Here is a 19,869-nt window from a genome sequence, read left to right on the forward strand (position 1 = left end):
ACACACACACACACACACACACACACACACACACACACACACACACACACACACACACACACACACACACACACACACACTCTTACAACCAGAAAGAGAAGTAGTCTTTCAATTAGAGTGATTGGCCGCCGTGCTGGGGTCTGGATACTGTGTTTTATTTGCACTTACCTCGCTCGCTCTGTCACGTCTTTATTTTTCATAACCTCATTTTGGAGATTGCTCTCTCACTCACATCTCCTCCTCTTTAAGCCTTTAAAGCATCGACTCTGGTTCTTCCTTTTCTTTTGCTCGTAGTATAATAGGATTTTAGAATCAGTGCACAATAATGATGAAGTGAACTTTGAGTTGGTTTCTGGCATTCTGTCTCCACAGCGCATGCTGTCGGGATGCTTCTTGATCTGAGACCTGGCATTGCAAAAAAGCTTGAAGGATCCTCTGTGGTCATTAAGCACCTTTTTTATGCAATATGCATCTTACTGTTTTGTTTTGTTATGGATGTTATGGAAGGGAGGGTGGCCTCATAAATAAGAATTATTTTGAACTGTGAATCATGCAAAATCTCTCTAGTCGCACCTGAATAATAAGCATAGGTGTGTAGTCTATGGCAGAAACATGAATGAATGAATGAATGGTGATGAAATAATGATGCACCATATCTTTAGCTATAAACAGCACAGAGAACACTTGGGGTCGTCGCTTTGGTCCCACTCTGTTACTTAAACTTCTAACATCTTTTTCTCTTCGTCCCTCTCCTCCTCCTCCTCAGCAGTTTGTCATTGCATTGAATGGAAAAACACTGAGCTCTTCGTTTGTCTTTGACATGCTGCAGCTTGAAAATGATCAAATATTTGTGTGTGTGTGTGTGTGTTTGTAGGTTTTGGGATTATAGCCGACAACAGCCTCTCCTGGATACCGTAGAGCATCATTCAGAGTTTGTCTGTGGATTAGACTTCAACCTGCACATCCCCAACCAGGTAACATCACCCACCTGTGCTGTTTGTAATGAGCCAGCTGACTTACTGAGGTAACACTCAAAGGATGAAAGAACCAGTGTGTATGGGTGTATGTGGGTGTTCCTGTGTTAGCATCTGCTGAACAGGTTTTAGTTCTCAGACGAAAACGCGCTCCCAGACTCATATTTATCCACATTCATAAATAAATGTGTACACTCAGCTGGTTTTTTAAAGGTCTCCATTTTAGAAGTTTTCATGCAAATTTTCCAAACTTTGAGTAATCCAGCTAAAGACAAACCAAATGAGTAATATAACCTTCCTGAGTGTACGTCAGCCTTCTCACCACCATATAAACATAACAGTACTCCAAAATGTCTTTTAGCAGAGGTTCTGGGGACGATCTGTGTCCCCAGAACTTAGTTTAACATTGTGACGCTCACTCAGGTTTAAACATTACCAGCGATGCTTGCTGAGAGTAATTAGATGCACAGAGCGTAAAACCGAGTCGGGTTGGCCTTTAGACTTCTGCCATGAAACTGCCATGAAAATGAATTCACTGGATTTAACTTGATTAAAACGGCAAAGAGTGAAATTTACTAACATTTTATTAATCAAGTTTTTGATTTCCATTATTCTATGAATTTGGTATTTTTAATAGACGGAAATGTACCATTTAAAAAATCTAGATCATTCCTTATTCAGGTATTCCTGCTGACTTCCATATTCAGGCATATTCCTTCTTCTGTTCTCGCCTCATTGTGCCCACTCCGTGTTTCTAGTAGTTTTGAATTGGGGCCATAAATCAATCTGTCCGCACAAGGCTAAGTTTTACCCACACACCGAAACGCTCAGCCCCGGTCGCCCGTCACTGTGTGGGGTGCTCTGATGTGTCAGGGTAAGAAAGCGGTGAATTGAAAAGGCCACCGGTGTCCAGTCCTGTTTTTGGACTAATTTTGACAGGAGCTGCACCGCGTGGCTCTCAAACTGAAGGAAACATGTGACATCCAGCAGACTCCAGCATAATGCTGCCGGATGAGTGTGTGGGGTATCCTGACTAAAGCTATATTGGGATTCTCATCAGCTGGGAAATTAGTGATGAAATCAGCTGCAGCTGCTTTAGGAAAGCGTGAGCTGAGGTTATCACTCCTACATCACTGCGCCATGTTGAAAGTCTTCTAAAAAAAAGAAAAAAGTTTTGCTTAGTTAGCCAAAGTTCACCATAACCCTTAAAAACACCTTCAGCCAGTTTCCCGTCTACTATTTGATGCAGCGATGCACCTTAACCAAGCAAGCTCTGCTTTACAGGATTCAGCCCGTTAACTTTAAATGATGCAGAAATCCCAGCTGAGCTTTTAACGAACCGCACCAGAAGTCCTGAGATTGATTCCTTACCCTCCGGGTGGCCATTGGATTCACTTCATTTAGGCAGCTGTTGGTTCCTTCCTGTGTCTTATGGTGGATATTTCATGGAAATGCAGCATTTGTCTTTGAGTTTTTTAATAAAACATAATTTTTCATGGAGCTATTTTGACTCTAGATTGACTTAACTTCAAGTCACGACTTGGATCAGCCGCTGCAGTCTGAAGCAGAGAAGAAGCAGTTGAAAACTAGCCTGATAACTTTAGGTCAAAAATCCTTGTTTAGCCACCGTTTTTTTAAAAAGGAAGATAAAAAGTTAAATAGTTTTAGCCGATTTGATTGGATTTTATTCTTTGCCTGCACAACCATGACCAATCGAGAAGACTACCAACAAAAACCTGAAAAATTTCAGCTCCAAAAATCGGATCCCTTCTGATTCTCCATCATATGTACATATCTGTAAAAGTGAGCGGAGAAGGGATTTCTGTCGCACTCTTACTTATTTCCCCCAGGGTTACCACAGCAAATGGATCCACGTGTTTGATTTAGCACCGATTTTTCCAGGACAGGAGCAGACTGGCTTGTGAGCCCAGAGGCAGATGCGTTATAACCACTACACTACAAGAAAGTACGAAACTCAGAAACAGACCCACATTTTTTTTTTTTTTTGCTTGTTTGTTTTGTGGAGATTTGTGAAGGATGGAAATAATTCACCTTTCCGCCTTGAGAGCATACAAATTCATTTTGTCGGCGTGCACCATCGTCAGAGTTTTCACTTGAAGCCAGAAATAGCTCAAGTGGAAAATCAGATTGAGCAGGATACAAACGGTGACGAGGTGGAAGTGCGTACGTGATAACGGCCTCACGATCCACGGCGTGACCCCACAACGTGATGGTAAACAGTCAGTTACCCACAGCAACCAATCACAGAGGGCAGGCTGTCCCGAACGCCAGAGTTCACTGTGACAGTCAGCGAGCTGTGTGTATGTGTGTGTGAGAGAGAGGTGCAGTAATGAGCTGCAGAGTGTGTGTGTGTGGGTGGAAGCACCAACAGTAATGAGTTGTATTGTTAGCCGCGCTGTTATCAGTCGTGTCATTGTGGAGAAGCAGGCTGTGAAAATGCGAGCTACACTCAGTGACAGTGTGGAGGACACTTGCACTGACGTCATGGATCAGATCGCCGCTCTTATTTTCCGTCTTCCTCTGGGGTCGAGTTTCTCTCCTTGGGACGTCTCTCTGCTCGAATCACATCAGATACTCAGGGGAAAAAAACAAAAACTCTTTTCAGGGATAATTTAGAAGCATTTCTAAATAATTTGAATGAGGAACAAGAATCGACATTCATCTGTCCTGCTTTCAGAGGATGTTTCTGGCAAATAATCGATTAAGTAGAAAGATTAGACTCTAAAAAGTCAGAAAATCGTCTAATAGACGAGGTTAAACACTGCTGAGACAGATATTGCACATGCATTTAAAGGACATTTGAAATCACTAGTCAGTAATCAAGTCATATTTTACCTGCCAGTGAAACATTAGCTTGCTTACTGTGGCTAATTTTAGCAGAGCTAGCTAGCATTAGAAAATAAGACAGAAGAAGAATACGAATTTCTTTATTCACTTTGTATTTTAAAGTGTGAAAGTATTCAAATAAAGTGCTGACATCAGCAGAATTAAAGAGCAATAGTAATGACGCTGAGTAACTTAAATGGAGGTAAAAGAATACAATAACAGCTTCACCTTGTAAGTCTGCAAGAGCTGCACAACACCGTCACACAGAAAAACAACCACCTTTAGCTCTTCCGGTCATACAGACTGAGCGCTCTAGTGATTCTCACCAGCTGCTAGCATCTTCTCCTTTGTCGCCTTTGTTCTTTCTACCTCGAACAGTCTTCTGTAATATTTTACAAAGAGCTGAGCTTCGTTGAAGTAGCTTCTGTTTACGTGCTAAAATCATCATCGGAGGCTTACGTTCGCCTGGCTTGTCTCGTTGTTGTACTCATGATACAGCTCTGTCCTCCAGTTGATTTCCAAACCTGTTATTTGCCAGTTTCATATGTACTACTGCAACTGCGGTTCTCTTTTTGCACCTTCCCCTTTGACGTAAAGTCTTAGACCACAGTGTCAAACAAATGGTTTGCACCAAAGGGTCCAGTCTGGCATATTTTATGAACTGCTGTTCTCTGCACCAGGAAAATACTTTTCAGATAGTTCGGAAGTAGTCATACCATTATGGTGGCTCCAACAGGCCTCGGGCACGTCCTTTGTAAGGACTACACATCTCTTTGATTTTTCAACAGTTACAGGTTCTTCTCAGTGGCGAGTGGATGTGGATTTACTCTAGAAATGTGTGAAAGCGGAAGCATCATGAAATCTTAAGCTTTTAATGGAAAGAAGGACAAATAACTTTTGAAAAAGAATAAAAAGGACTTTAGTACAGGTTTCTATGTAATGGTTTTACTGGTCGAGCCAGTCGATACCATGTTGGATTTTATGACTCATAAACTAAACAGTCATAAAATTCACCGCCCCCATGTTTGACCCAGCAGCTGCTGCAAATTGATAAAACATGAATAATTAATATAACCGGCTAATATTTCAGGTGAAGTTTGTCTGCAGCTCGCGCGAGACACTGACAGCTGTGACCGGCTGCTTCCTCCACATCACGTGATTGGCTCATTCAGATTCTTGTTCTCTGCATCTCTGTGGGTGGCCGTTGAACACGTGCCTTTCATTCTCAATAAGACACAAGTTGAATGTAAAAGCTATAGAAGACCTATTGACGGGGTCAAAAGGGGAATTCTCCAGAGGAAAACTGCCCGTGTTACTCAAACGTGATTAAAAACCAGCTCTTTGGTGTTCAGGATTTTAAAAAATAGTGTGTGTGCAGAACTTATTTTCTGTTCTGTTGTTCGAGATGAACAAATTGACCAAATATTTACGTCAGTGGTCAGTCTCGCTGCTGTCGAGCGATAATGTCCACCTTTTGAGAGTTTGGAGGTATGGCAGTGGGGTAAATACCACAGAACAGTGTTTTGGTCTGTTTTCACTTGCTGATTAGTTTGACTCCCACCGAGGGCACGGTTATGTTTAGGCACTACAATCTGCTTGGTTAGGTTGAGAAAATGATGATGGTTTGGGTTAGAAATCCATCCGTCTGCTGCTGAAATGTGCTGCGTCACAGGACTGATACACTCTGTTTATCTGAGAGACTCCAGAGCTTTTAATGAAACAGCTAATAAATGTCTTCAAAGTCTCCTCGACCATCTTAGAGAAGCAGGGACTGACTGACCCAATCACTGACACGCAGGCTGGTTTGTCTCCACGTGTGAGGCTGTGGATAGTTTATGTGGTTGTTTTTTTGGGTTTTTTTTACTGATTAAGTGTGGACAGTCGAGTGTTCGGTGTGGCTGGTCTTGGCTTTTTGTTCCAGCTCGTCTCTGGGAGGTGAACCATCATCTTCAGGGTTTTTATCAAAGCTGTAGATTCCTCTGATTATCTGTGGCATGGACATTTTATAAACCTGCTTCATAACTGGCAAAAGCACAGTTTTGTTTTTTCCAGAGGCAGAAAGTGTGTCTGGCTCCATCCTTAAAGTATTTTCTTTCGATCATACTGCAGCTTCTGCAGTATACAGTATGGCTAAGCATTAGCATGAAATGGGATTCAACTGTCCTCAGAATGTGTGCGCATACAAAACATGTACAAAGGATCTCTAATCCAGGTAGGAAATGTTTGTGCTGTTAGATTTCTCCTTGCTTTCCCAGGTTTCTGTGTCTTCTATACTAATATCTGCTCTCTGTGACCAAACATGAAGACACGAGTAGAAACAAACTGTCATAAACTGGATGTTCAGAGCAGTCTGAAGGCCGAGCTTGTGGTCTACCGGGACTTTGGCTTTCTCTGTGTTAGCTACCCTTTCCTGCTGGAGGTTTCTTCCTTTTAAAAGGGAGTTTTTCCTTCCCACTGTCACCAAGTGCTTGCTAATAGGGGATTGTGTGATTGTTAGGATCTTTATTACAATTATCAATATCTATAACTAAAACTGAATTGAAGTGAATTACTTGTGCTTCTAGAAAATCTGAAGATAAAACGAAATCCTGAATATGTTTCATGTGAGTATGAACGCCACAGCAGGTCGTGTTCGATGGGGAATCTGTTGAAACAATCTAACATAAAGTCAGGAAACACAGTATTCTGAAGTACAGGTGCTTGTTGTGTGAAGTGGAGCACACATGCCGAGTTGTGTTCCACTGAGCGAACATGCAGACGGAGATTTGAGGGAAATGTTGTGCTGCGTTCGATTTTAGTTGTAAGCACTCAAACTGAACTCGCACATCATTTCCATAAACAAGCTGCCCACTCCGTTAATCCTCGCACGGGCTAATCTACCGGAAACCCGATAAGGCTACATTATCTGTCCAACTGTCCAACGCCATTCATCATCCTGAAGTCTGCTCTTCACCACAGCTTCCATATTTTTCTGGTCTGTTCATGTTTAATATATTTCAGCTCTTGTGTTTTAATTTCTTCCTTTGATAAATGTGCTAACTCATGCTCATCACTTTTGTCTTAGTCACTTTCTCTTTTGCTTTGCTTTCTCCGTCCATCACACTGCCTTACCTCCCTCACTGGTGTGGTTTTATTCTGGCGTAGCCATGTGTGTCTGATGGATCACCCGCCTTTACCGCGCACACACACAGGGACACACACTGCGCACTGTTTAAGTTGTTATCGTGTGTGTGTTAGAGACAGAGTAAGGCGATAGATCACACAGGACTGCAGGATGACATCTGTTCACTGGTCTGTGGATTGTTGTTGTTTTTTTATTAAAACTCCTTCTAATAACAGCTCAAAGCTTGTACAACTGACCACTGTTATTTTTTTTTCATTGGAAGAATTATTATTTTATTGTATATGTTGTTATATTATGTCTCCCTGTTATGTGCACCGTTAAAGCACACAGTCCAATAAAGAAGCACAGACTGGTAACGCGTAGTTAGGTTTGATCAAACAAAGAAAATTTGCAGTAAACCGAGCGAAATTAAATCTCTCACACATGCAAACAGTATATGCACATGATGGGCCAGCTGGTCATAATGTTTTGCCTCATCAGTATTTAATATATCAGTAAATAAGGCAAGTTTTGCTCTTAGTGTATGTTTGTCTTAATGCTATGCTGTCCTTTTGTGGTGTAATACAGACTGAAACTAACTGTGGGGTTATTTCTAACTCGGGATCATGCTTTATGCTGAGGATCTAGATCAGGAGTTGGGGAGCTCCAGGCCTCAAAGGCCGGTGTCCTGCAGGTTTTAGATGCGTCCTTTATCCAACACAGTTGATTAAATGGCTAAATGACCTCAACATGTCTCGAAGTTCTCCAGAGGCCTGGTAATGAACTGATCATTTGATTCCAGTGTGTTGACCCAGGGTGAGATCTAAAACCTGCAGGACACCAACCCTTAAGGCCTGGAGCTCCCCACCCCTGATCTAGATGTTGGATATATTCACCATGCTTGTGGCTCAGATCTGGGCTTACTTGTCCAAAGGAAAAAAGAAAAGGTAGCTCAGTAGCAAACAGTTCAACTCCTCCATTATGCATTTGCTTTATAGATTATAGGAAAACACAATCTTGTCCAAATCTTTCAGAGAATTGCAGTTCAAAGTCATGGAACCCAAAATTCCAGATCCATATACTTAAATAAGGAAATGTTAAATATATTAGCATAAAAAAATAAAAAACAAAGTGTTCTTTTTAATTTCGAGTTGGATAACAAGACAAATGAGCTTCAGGTTGTGTTTTTTAAGTTTCTTAGTTACCAAAGCTGAAAGTAAAAAGTCTGTTAGCATTATTCTTACCCTTCCGATCAGAAATGGACACATTTCTGTGGTTCTCGCTGTATTTACTCTTTGTCATCATAAAGGGGATGTCTTTGGTGGGGTGGACATTTGAGGACTTTGCTGCTTTGATATGTCACAGACAAAACAGTGAATGGATTTACTGAACAACTCTTTGTACATTCATAAAGAGTAAGTACCTTGAAGCACTGCTATTCAAAGATTAAATGTGTATATTCTGCTACATAAATGTTGCATGGCTTTTGCCTGAGAGTGCCATTTTGCCACCAGCATATTTGTCTTTTAATTACTCATTTCATTCATGTTTTTCTTATGTTAAATAAAAAATATTTGAGGAGACATGAAACGTTCTTCAGACTTTAAACTATTTCTTCCTGTGGCCTTTTTCTTCTCTTACCTCTCCTCATCACACATCTTTTATTATTCTTGCTTTCTTTGTACTTTTTCCCTCTTTGTGCTTTGCTGCAGTCTTGGCAGCCTTTGCCTTCTTTGCCTTACAACCGGCTGTTAAAGTTGATTAAAGAAGGGCATTCCTCATCTCAGTGGCTGAGTCACTGCACGGCCACTTTGCTTACTCATTCCCTGAAAGGCCATCCAAGCTTGTTAAGTCTGATTCAGATATTCGATGGAGCAGGAGGAAAGCCCGATGGACAAAAGGATGCTGATAGTGTGGTTACTGCGATCACAGTCGAACACAAAAACAGAGTCTCAGTCAGGTTTCAGAGCTCATTGCAGTACAGAAAAAACAGCTTTACTGAAGGTTACAAATGATCTTCTTACAGCCTCTGACAGTGGACTAGAACATGCTGTAGGTATTACAGGTACTGCGCTGCAGTGGTTTGTATCATATCTATCTAATAGGCTCCAGTTTGTTCATGTAAATGGAGAGTCCTCTTCACATGCTGAGGTTAATTATGGAGTTCCACAGGGTTCAGTGCTAGGACCAATTCTGTTTACATTATACATGCTTCCCTTAGGCAGTATCATCAGAAGGCATAGCGTACATGACACCCAACTTTATCTATACATGAAGCCAGATAACACAAACCAATTAGTTAAACTGCAGGAATGTCTTAAAGACATAAAGACCTGGATGACCTCTAGTTTTCTGCTTCCAAATTCAGATAAATTTGAGCTTATTGTACTCAGCTGAAATCTGGATGAATGGATGGATGCCGTTACCTTGGCCTCCAGTAACACTGTGAGGAATCTTGGAGTTATTTTTGACCAGGATATGTCCTTCAATGCAATTTGCAGGTATTCAAGTTCAAGAGTCCATTTATGTTTTGTTATTAAACCTGACCTTTTAAATCCAAATGCTGAACATCTCTTCAAGCCACTTTTTAACCAATCAGGAAAAAACCTCAGCTTAGTGTTATTGGCGTTGGGTTGTCAGATGAGTCAGAGATGGCAGGTGAGTGTAAAAATCAGCAGTAGCTGAAACACGCTAAATTGATTAAGTTAAACAATAATATAATCTGAACATGTGTTAACATTTCTTTTGACCATACCCAGCTCATGGCTAATGGTGTGTATGGATTTTTATAACTCCAGGAAGCAAACACGGCAGGTAAAAATAACCAGTTAGGGTGTTTAATTCGCCCTCCATCTCTGTGATGGATTATAACAAATCAAAGGATATGCAAGTTAAACCTGCAGCACATTTACAGAGCAGGATTTCTTCAATCAGTTCTGTTTTTACAACCTCAACAGCACCCAGCAGACTTCATCCCGCGTCTTCTTCACTGTTCAATCCAACACAAAGCTGTTTCTAACACATGCAACAGCACAAATCGTTAAGATTCACGAAAGTGAAGCAGAACCAGGGTTGTACTTTGAAAGCTGAAATCATGAGCCACTCTGCAGCTGGGACAGATGACAGTGAGCCGGTGTGTCATTCAGCTGATAGCCTCGTCCATGCTGAGGCATGTCATTCAGATGATAGCCATGTCCCGGCTGATTATAGAGTAAAGAGAGGGAGGTGGAGCTGCAGCTGTATTTTCTCCTTCACTGGACCGTCTGAAAGCTCTGTCTGTGGAAAAAGACTTCAGCCGAATATTTTCAGTCAGGATTTTTACCTCTTGAGTTTGTTTCAAACAAAATGTTGAATTTTATTTCTTATTGATAAACTCACACTGAATATTTTGTATGACATCGTGCAAATTAGGGATGGGTATCGTTTAGGTTTTATCCGATACCAGTACCAAACCGGTACTTTTGAAACGGTGCCGGTGCTTAAACGGTGCTCGAACCGGTGCTTAAAGAATGGAGAACACAAAATTGGTCCAAAAACCTCTCATGTTCAGCTGTTTTTTTGTAAAAAGATAACAATGTTAGCCTTTTCTGCAGCTATAGGGGATTTATGGCATCACTCTTGGCTGGAAGCAGTGCTTAAACAATGGAAAAAACAAAACTTTGTCCAAAAACCTCTCATGTTTAGACTGTTTTCCACTTTTTCTTTGGTCATTTTAGCCTTTTTGGCCAGGGTGAAGGGAGTATCTGCCATCAAACAAGAAGACAGCCGCATGTAACTACGACGGTGTTTGCTAGTTCACCTTACATGCATTAATTAATAACGTGGTTAGCCTACTCAATGTAAATTACACACGAACAACATTAAGCTACTCGCAGAAAGACTGCGGCCATCATCATCCATCATCATTTCTGCTACACTGGCAGGGCTAGGGGCCAGGACTCTCCTCTTCGGGTTTTTGGGGGATGTTGCTAACTCGGGTCCGATAACAGGCAACCCACCCGCAGTAGATGTGCTCGGTGTGAGGTCTCGCAGCAAGCTATCAAATACGGCGCATTTCTCGGCTTTTAACAAATCAGATTCAAGGTGTTACCTCCTTTGCACAGTATCAGCTTAAAGCACTTGTTGCAGGCTGCTGAGTTTGCATCTTTTGCTGTGAAGTACAGCCAGACTTTTGACCGCTTCGCTTTGGGCATTTTTAATCTGTAGCTCTGCTCTAAAAGAACGTACGTACCCGGGCCCGCCTACTATCCTCGGAAACGTAAAATGATTGGCTGGAATCCAAAGTATATGACATCTCAGGGGGAAAAAAAAAAGCACCGAAATAAAGCACAACGAAATGTGCGCTGCTTTTCGGTCTGGTTACTACCGTTTATGTCAGAACCGGTGCCATCATGGCACCAGACACCGGTACCCATCCCTAGTGCAAATGCTCCAAATGAAAAAGCCTGACCCCTGACATGTGGACTTACCAAAGAGTGTCAAAGAGTGCTAAAAGAGTGCTAAATAAATATAAATCTAATGTTCAAAAAGATGAATTTACGGTTTCTGTATACAGTGGCACTGTGGTGAAGAGGAAACATGATGGAAATGGCAGAGATTAGGGGAAACAGTATTCCTGCCTTATGGGGGGTAACTGTTTTTCCTTCTACTCTTGACGTATCAGGTGTCCTCAAATTGCTGTATTGTGTGACTTACAAACAATATCTGATTTTGTAAAAATGCACCAGCTAAACAACCAAAAAGTATAAAATGAAATTTAGGCTCCGAAATTTAAATGTGAAGGCTTTAAAATTACAAAATTTTTTATTAGTTAGCTTCATACAAACTGCAGTAAGAAAGAAATCAGATACAGATACCGTTTTTTTTTCAAAGTCCTCAGCAGGCAGGTCGTTTAAAATCATCCAGGAGGAATGGGGGAGGGGATGATGGCTCGGTCGTCTGCAGTGTTGGCACTTAGATGAATGAAGTGTGAATTTTTGGTCTCTGATGTCAGAGTTTCTATATCTTTCTTCTTGAATGTGGTTCCATCACTGAGAATAAGAAGTGGGCTAAAGGCTGAAACAAAGTTATCGATACCCACGTACATATGAACAAGACCTCATAGTCTGCGATGCTAAGATCAGGACTCTTGTGGATGGTGGTTGTTCTTTAAGACTTAGATGTCTCGTTGATGACGCTGTCTGAAAGACGAGAACAAGAAAAAGTTACATGAAAGTACAGGAAACATTTGGGTATGAAGAGTTTAACATGACTGACACTGACAAACTGTCCTGTCCTGATTCGAGTCAGTCTGAGTAAATATTCTGGTATCTGGATGGTTGAACTAAGAACTACCTCGACTCATCTGAGCCGGCCGGTTCCACCTTCTTAAAGCACTGTGGTCACTTTTAACCCAATGAATGAATAAGCTGACAGTCCCAGAAAACTCTAAAACACAAAAATACGACTTTTTTATTTTTATTTTTATGATTTAGCTCTCAGCTGATGTCGTGACTGATTTATGTGTTTGTGCTGTGAAAGTAAACCCAAATCAAATGTTATTTCTTAACAGACACTCTTTCCTCTTCATTCATACTGACGAGCTTCTGGGAAACACTCAGTATCTGTGGTTTGATGTAAAACCACCGCAACTGAGATGAAACCTGGATGACGAAGAGAAAATACTGCAAATATAAAAGCATGTTTTTATTAATACACTCTCAGTCCTGCTCAATCTGCTGGTGAATCAGTGGAGACTGATGAAAGCAAGAGGATGAAGTGCAATAAATGGATTTATGTCGATGGACAGCTCTTAAACTAGCCTTCACAAACCTGAGAGGATGTTCTTTGGAGGCAAAACACAGGAAAGAAAAGAGAGTTTGTTGTGCAGGCCTGGAGTCGGCGCACTCTCTAAACTCCTTTGTGCCCGACCTGATAATGGAAGCTAATTCAGGTGGAACACTTTGATGTGTTTGTGAGAGGAGACAGAGACCACACTTAACCCGAACTCCTCTGTTGTCTCAGAGCTGCAGGTAATTTCAGCTGGAAGCTTGAGCGTGATTTAACTTTACCACAGAGAACCAGCTGTTACCTGCCCAGTCACATCTTCTTTTTTTTGCTGCAGAAAAGAACATTCAGTTTATTCCAGATTTTCTCTGGATACGTGCTTCACTTTACATCAATCTTCACAAGCTCTATCTTCTGATTTCTAAAAGTATATAAATTGTGAGAGTTTTGGTTCAGACATCATGTTTCTGTCTATGCTTGCTTTATAGTCCTGGATTAAATCTGTGTTTAACCTCGTGTGGTGGAAATGAACCTCATTTTTCCATCTTTCAGGGACTTCAGTTTTCATTAATATGAATATAAAAATCCAGAAATTTCTATATAATGGGGTTTTCCCATCATTACGGAGTGAAAGCATCAGATTCTTCTCTCACTGTCAGTCATTCCTTACTTGCACCATCGAGGATTGTCAGTAAATGCCGACTCAGACTTGCAGAGCCTCAGGAATCATCTTGTTTGTTCAAGCACCAAAAAACATGATTTTACTGTGATTTTAAGCAGTAAATCCATTAGAAGCTGGAAACAGAATATGTGGCTTTGTGTTTAGTGTTTATTGTTTTTGTTTTTTTTATGAGTGTCATTAAATAGAAATATTCCAGATGTTTCTTGCACCGTATTCTGTAAATCGTCAGCCTGACATGTTTAATATGTCTGCATACTGCAGGATGTTTTTTGTTCTATTGATTTGGTTCATTTGATGCTGCAGGTTCAAATCCCGATGTGAGTGTGAGGTGCTCTTGAACAGCATGTGTGTGGTTGTGTGTATGCAGGTGGTGGACTGTTCCTGGGACGAGACGGTGAAGGTGTACACACCTGCGTGCCTGTCGGTGGGAGCGCACAGTGCAGCTCCTTAAAATGCCCACAGACCTCTGAGGACTATTTCACCTCGGCGCTGGTATTCGAGCACTTCTCCCCGATGAAGCCAGTGCCTCGTCCTGAACCATAACGACTGCTTCGCCGACGCACACCCGACTCTTCACTTCTTCCACAACGTTGTTCAAGATCCGAGCCTCAAACTTCAAACTGTGAATGGTTAAGACACACGCCACCGAGACGTCATTGCTCTGACACTTTGGTACCAAATCGGAGCCAAAATTCTGAAAACATAAGTTCACAGGTGGCTACTGGACCCTTGTTTCCATAGGGACTGTAAAACACCAGCCACCATGTTTGGGCAGATGAGCTGGACATTACTCGGTCCCACGACTGTGATCGACTCTGTCAGAATAAAGCATGCGTTGGCATGTGTTTGAAAAGCGGATATTTTACTGTGATAACTTTTGTTCTTGGTTTTGTTATTCTGGGCATTTCACATTATCAAACAGTGGCACCCCCGTATTCAACGCTGCCTAGCACAGTGGCATAGTGGTGCAGGGGTTGGGTTTGTTGCCTCACAGTGGGAAGGTTTCTAGTTCAAACATTTTTGTGTGTGTACTCTGGCTTCCTCCCACTGTCCAGAGACAGGCATGTTGAGTTATTCTAACTGACCATGGAAGTGTGGTAGATACATGCACACACACGCAAACACACACACACACGTCTGGTTTGCATTCCTCATGGGGACATCCCATTGACATAATGCTTTCCCTAGCCGCTTACCCTAACCCTAAACCTAGCCTAGCCATAACCCATTTGTAACCTTGACACTAAAACCACATTTTGAGTGTGAAAAATGCCTTCAACCTGATGAGGACCTGGATTTTGGTCCCCACCAGTATAGTAAATTTCAGATTTTGGTCCCCACCAAGATAGCAAGAACCCGTACACACAAACACACAGCTATACTGTTTGCTCTCAGACCTGGGAACTTAGGAGTGAAGCTAGGAGTGAGTTTAGGAGTGAAGCTAACATCTCACACTGGACTGAAACAGGTCTGCCCATCATCAGTGTGTTTAGTGTTTTTATTTTTGAATATTAATTGCTGCAAGTTAATTTATCATTTGTTTCTCAATCAGGGATATTTTTGTGTCTGAGTTGAACTTTAACCTTTGTACTCTCTAATCAGTTTATTTGAGTTTAAAACTGCAAATGTCCTTTATGTTTCACACGTCACTGAAAAGTTTACGGTGAGTTTATTTCACAGTCGGTGGAGACGGCTTCAGTGTTTGGCGATGTGCCTTGAATAAAGCTAATTTTAATAGTGTGGATCATTTTTTGTGAGACACGCACATCTGTATCACTGGAACATTTTCATACGGGGAAAATGAAAAGTTAAAGTCTGTCCCTCACTTTGGAAGAAAATGGGGATGATCACACTGACACTGATGTTTGTTTACATGAAGACGAATTCATGTCCAGGAAGATGAATTATTTCACATCATCATTTTACATGCTGTGAGACTCTTCAGTGTCTTCTGGATAAATCTCATATATCCTTTGAGTCCTTTCAATTTTTGCAGGTTTCACTGACATAAAATGTTGATTATATATATAAATTGTAATATTTTTAATATTGATATTTTCCGTCAGTGTTGAAAAAAACCTGCTCAGTTTAAGTTCAAAATGAAATGAGACATTGTGTACGAGCCCACAGACGGGTGAAACTGTCGCTGGCTTCAGGCGACGTGGTTTCTCATTCCTTCACCGTGATTGTGTGCTACACATTCATTTGGAAATCCATATTAAAAATGGATTCACGCTTGTTAAGTTCTGTGTTTGAAGTTAAATTACTCGGCCTAATCTATATTACCTATAGTTTCTAGAACAATGCATGCATGTATTTGCAGTTTCCCCTCCTCCCTCTCTCAGCGAGTTCCGGTCTAAATCCTCGGCCCGTTTTCCCAACGTTTGAAAGCGCCTCCGTCTTCTCCTTTCTCCGCGTGTTAATTGAAGCTAATGGTCTGAGCTCGATAAGGGCAGATCTCCCTCCCCTGTGGCCTGCAAACTGATTTTCTGATGAAATATTTCAATTAAAATATTGTCCAAGTCATTTCCACGCCTGTTACGACTGATGGTGGAGTCTCTGTTTTTCGATAAGGAGGTGGAGGAGGCTTAAAGGAATGAAAAATAGAGATGTCTGTTTCTCCAGGATCATGGCAGGCGTCCAAATATACATAGAGGGTTTTTGTTGTTGTTTGTTTTTAGCTCTATCGAAGGGAAATCTTAATACTGCAGTAGATAAATCGTTCCATTAAGAAATGATTTTCTGTGTCTGATGCGGAAGAACACGAGTTCAGCCTCATCCAGGATCTTCGGGATGAGCTGGTGGCCAGAACACAGGGATGGAAATCCCCGCAGCAGCATCACTTTCTCAGTTCAAGGCTGGAAGCGGGGACGTCACAGAGTCCCCGCCCTGTTTTATACTGTTACACGTGCGGCGATATCCAGGTTTCATCGTCTGAGCATGCTGGGCAAGGGTTAAATTTGATGATCTGAATCCTCTCACACTCACATCCATTCATGAAGGGCTCAAATGCAAGAGGACACACACAAGGGTGATTAATGCTCTGTGAGTGAGAAATTATCCACCAGTTTAATGCTGATATCAGTTATGTAGATGGAATATTTTACAGTAGGTCGCACACCTGCAAACATCGGGCACGCGCTTCCAACAGCTGCTGCATTTATTCAGGTGACGTACCCTCCAAAATCCTCCACTCATTCAGCTTCCTGCAGATGCCACAGATGTGAGGTCAGGGGTGCTTTTCTCCAAAGAAGGGCTGAAGATGCGTTACACGAGTATAAATGCAGGTGTATCTTCACATTCTGGCTTGTCGTTGTCCCACGATTGATCAGGTGCCCAGTCTGCTGAGGTGAACCAAGAATGTGTCATTTCATTTCTCTACACACCTGGAGAACAGAGAACCTGAAACCTGCTCCACAGATCCGGGCCGATTCCATGAAACACGGAGTTAATAAAACTCGTTTAGTGCAAATAAATGAGCAGCTCATCTCCGAGGTCTTTAATCGAGTAAACCTCTGATTTCAGCGTCTTTAGTGTGAGGATTTTCTCTGGGGGGTTTTTTCAGCTGCACTTTCAGATTTTTCTAGCATCTTTGTTTTTTTATTTCTCATATTTTACAGATTAATTAATATATTTCAAAAGATAATACTTCCAGCCCACACTCCGAGGCCCTGCACTGAACATGCTGAGCTGCTTCCTGTTAATATCTGTAAAATCTGTTGATTATTTCATCCTATATCCACGCTGTGCGGTTTTCAGCTTCAGCAGCGTATAAATCTATGATCTGTCACGGCAATAAATCTGATTAAGACTGAACTGCAGAAGAGGTAAACACGGCTACAGTCATCTGTACTCCTGCTGAGTCTTTACAGTCGTACTCGTCGGCACTGGTGGCTGTGATCCGCAGCAGACGGAGTTTAGGAGATTATTACACCTCCAAATAAACGTTTTGCTCTCTGAATCAGAACAGTTCAGGTTTTAAGGTGGAAGAAATGACTGCTCAGATATGCCAGATACAGAGTGTACAGGTCTAGTCTTTATCAATCTACCTGGTGATGTTTCGTTGTTTCCTGCATGTATGTAAAGGCTCCCTGCTTCAGACTGGAGACCCACGCTGAATCCCACACCTGAGACAGGTTGTGGCACCGTCATGACTCTGAGCAAAGGAACAAAGTGGATGGATGCTCATGTAAGCTTTAGCTCTACAACTGTAGAGTTTATCTGGAATCTGTAGCTCAATAATAAGGTCTTTTTCCACCTTTCCCATCAAATTATAGTAATTGGCCGTCACTAAAATCGTAATTCCTCTGTAATTTAATTAATTTCTATTATTATATTTTGAAATTACAATGTAATTATACTTATGTACAATTAGATAGCTACACTAGAGTAACAGTGACGGCAGATGGCTACCCCTCCCAGAGCCTGGTTCTGCTGGAGGTTTCGTCCTCTTAAAAGGACACCAAAGCGCTTGCTCATAATTGTCGGGCTTTTCAATTTTTCTGTGTATTATTTAGGTCTTTAACTTAAAATATAAAGTACTTTATAGGCAACGATTGGTGTGATTTGGCACTGTATAAATAAAACTGAACAGTCTAGAATAAGGAGGTAACAAGTTAGATTTGTATAGAAAACAAGGAAATATCTATCTATTTTTCTATTATTTAACTGTCCTTTTTTAACTTATACTTTACTTCAAATTTACTTACAGTATAACTTTTAAGTAATTGTACATAAACATAATTAGGCTACATTATCATGACAAATAAATCCTGGTTATTTACTCAGAAATAAAGCCCTTAGTCTCAAGCCAAATTATAAAGTGTTACCAAAGACACAGAGACATGTATGTATGGGGTCAAGTACTAACTCTGGGAAAAACGGGAAATAATCAGAAGCCACGAAAACCCCCCACAAAGAAACAAACTACAGAACGCACCAAAGCATGGATAAATAATCTAGTAAATTGTTGTTGACTCAAAAATCCGATGAATGCGCTCTCACTGGTCCGATCCCTGCACACAGAAATGTTTATCATAGCTGGAATTAATATTACAGAGTATTTAATATCTTCATCTTTTGGTTTTGGCTCGTGAGGGTTATTCTCTCTGATGAAGAGGAGGATGTGCCGAATCAAAGTCATGAATATTTAAACTGCCTCTCAAAACAAAGATAAAGACATTTCCACGCAGACACTCGCGGTCATGTATCCTCCTTGACTTCATTGATGGAGCGGGTAAACACCGCCCCCTGCCCCCCCACCCCCCACGGTTCTGAGCCAAGAGGCTCTGCGGCAAAATGTCATTACAGAGTGCGCGCTCCGAGGAGAGGCTGCTGCGCTGTTTGCGCCGCGCTCCCACTTCTGCAGGACTTTTTCGTCTGATTTTATTTTCCGAGAAAGAAGCAGAGGAGAATGTCCACGGGTGATGATGATTCAGTGGAAACTAAAGTTTGTGTCACGTGCAGCACCGACTCCGAGCGCGAGCTCCTGCTACGTTTCTCCGTCTGAACGCTCCTGAACGCGGGCAGCGGGCTTTGTGCAGCCTCAAGTCCTTCCTCTTCCGCGCCTGGCAGCACCCAACCTGTCCACAGGGCTCCCCGACACCGACTCCTCTCTGGCCCCCGTCATGGATGTGTTCAAGAGCCGACTTTTGGGAATTTCCGTGGCCGTGGCGCACGGCGTGTTCTCGGGCTCCCTGAACATCCTGCTGAAGTTCCTCATCAGTAATTATCACTTCGGCTTCCTCACGCTTATACAGTTTCTGACCAGCAGCACCGCAATGCTCACCCTGGAGACCCTCAGGCGGCTGGGGAAGGTCGAGATCCCCCCGTTCAGCCTGCAGCTCGCCAAGGTAACCAGTGTGACAGGAAGTCTCCACAAAGTGTCTTTATTCACTTTATTCATTTAGAGGCTCGCAAAATTTTAATATTTCTGTTATTTAGATCAAAACTCAAAATGTATTCATTATAAATACACAGATTCAAGTATTTATACTTAGTGAAGTAGTGAAATCAGTTTCACTACTTTTTTAACGCATTTTAACGGATTTTTCTCTAAATCCACGGTCACTCATTTAAACTGCAGTTTGTGAAAGTTACGGTTTGAAATAGAGGAAACTGCTTAATCATCGGCTCAGACCTGCCTCAATAAAACGAATGACTGAATGAAATTTGTTTTAGAGTGGAACATTTTGCTTTAATTACTGGCTGATTGACAAGATACATTAAAGAGACTGCAGTGATGGAACGGAATCATAATCTGGAGGAAGAGCGTAAACCTGAATATGGTACTTTTTCATTCATGTCCCCACTACAATAACTGTAATAACAGACTGTATATTCTGCATGGACTCATTGAGCTGTTACACACACACACACACACACACACACACACACACACACACACACACACACACACACACACACACACACACACACACACACTGTATAACATATTTGGTTTTCCTTTAAACCCTGTAAGGTTTAATTCAGCAGTC

The 19,869-nt window shown here is 41.7% G+C and overlaps 2 protein-coding genes across 4 annotated transcripts in view; both read left to right on the forward strand.

The window, feature by feature from the left end:
- Nucleotides 1–15,110, forward strand: part of pex7 (peroxisomal biogenesis factor 7) — a 53,779-nt gene extending 38,669 nt beyond the window's left edge. For all 3 annotated transcript variants that reach the window (XM_005936217.3, XM_042226246.1, XM_014338066.2), the window contains exons 10-11: nt 875–974; nt 13,740–15,110. In XM_005936217.3, the coding sequence (XP_005936279.1) occupies nt 875–974; nt 13,740–13,823 (184 nt within the window). In that variant the 3' untranslated portion in view covers nt 13,824–15,110. The remainder of the gene's footprint in view (nt 1–874; nt 975–13,739) is intronic.
- A 3,554-nt stretch (nt 15,111–18,664) lies between these two features.
- The window catches only part of LOC102299823 (solute carrier family 35 member D3), a 14,229-nt gene continuing 13,024 nt past the window's right edge, over nt 18,665–19,869 (forward strand). Inside the window, exon 1 of the mRNA XM_005936214.2 lies at nt 18,665–19,224. Coding sequence (XP_005936276.1) covers nt 19,000–19,224 — 225 coding nt within the window. The 5' untranslated portion in view covers nt 18,665–18,999. The remainder of the gene's footprint in view (nt 19,225–19,869) is intronic.

Source organism: Haplochromis burtoni, unplaced genomic scaffold (genome assembly GCF_018398535.1).
Source record: "Haplochromis burtoni strain Fernald_Lab_line unplaced genomic scaffold, NCSU_Asbu1 Contig_203, whole genome shotgun sequence".
Classification (NCBI taxonomy): domain Eukaryota; kingdom Metazoa; phylum Chordata; class Actinopteri; order Cichliformes; family Cichlidae; genus Haplochromis; species Haplochromis burtoni.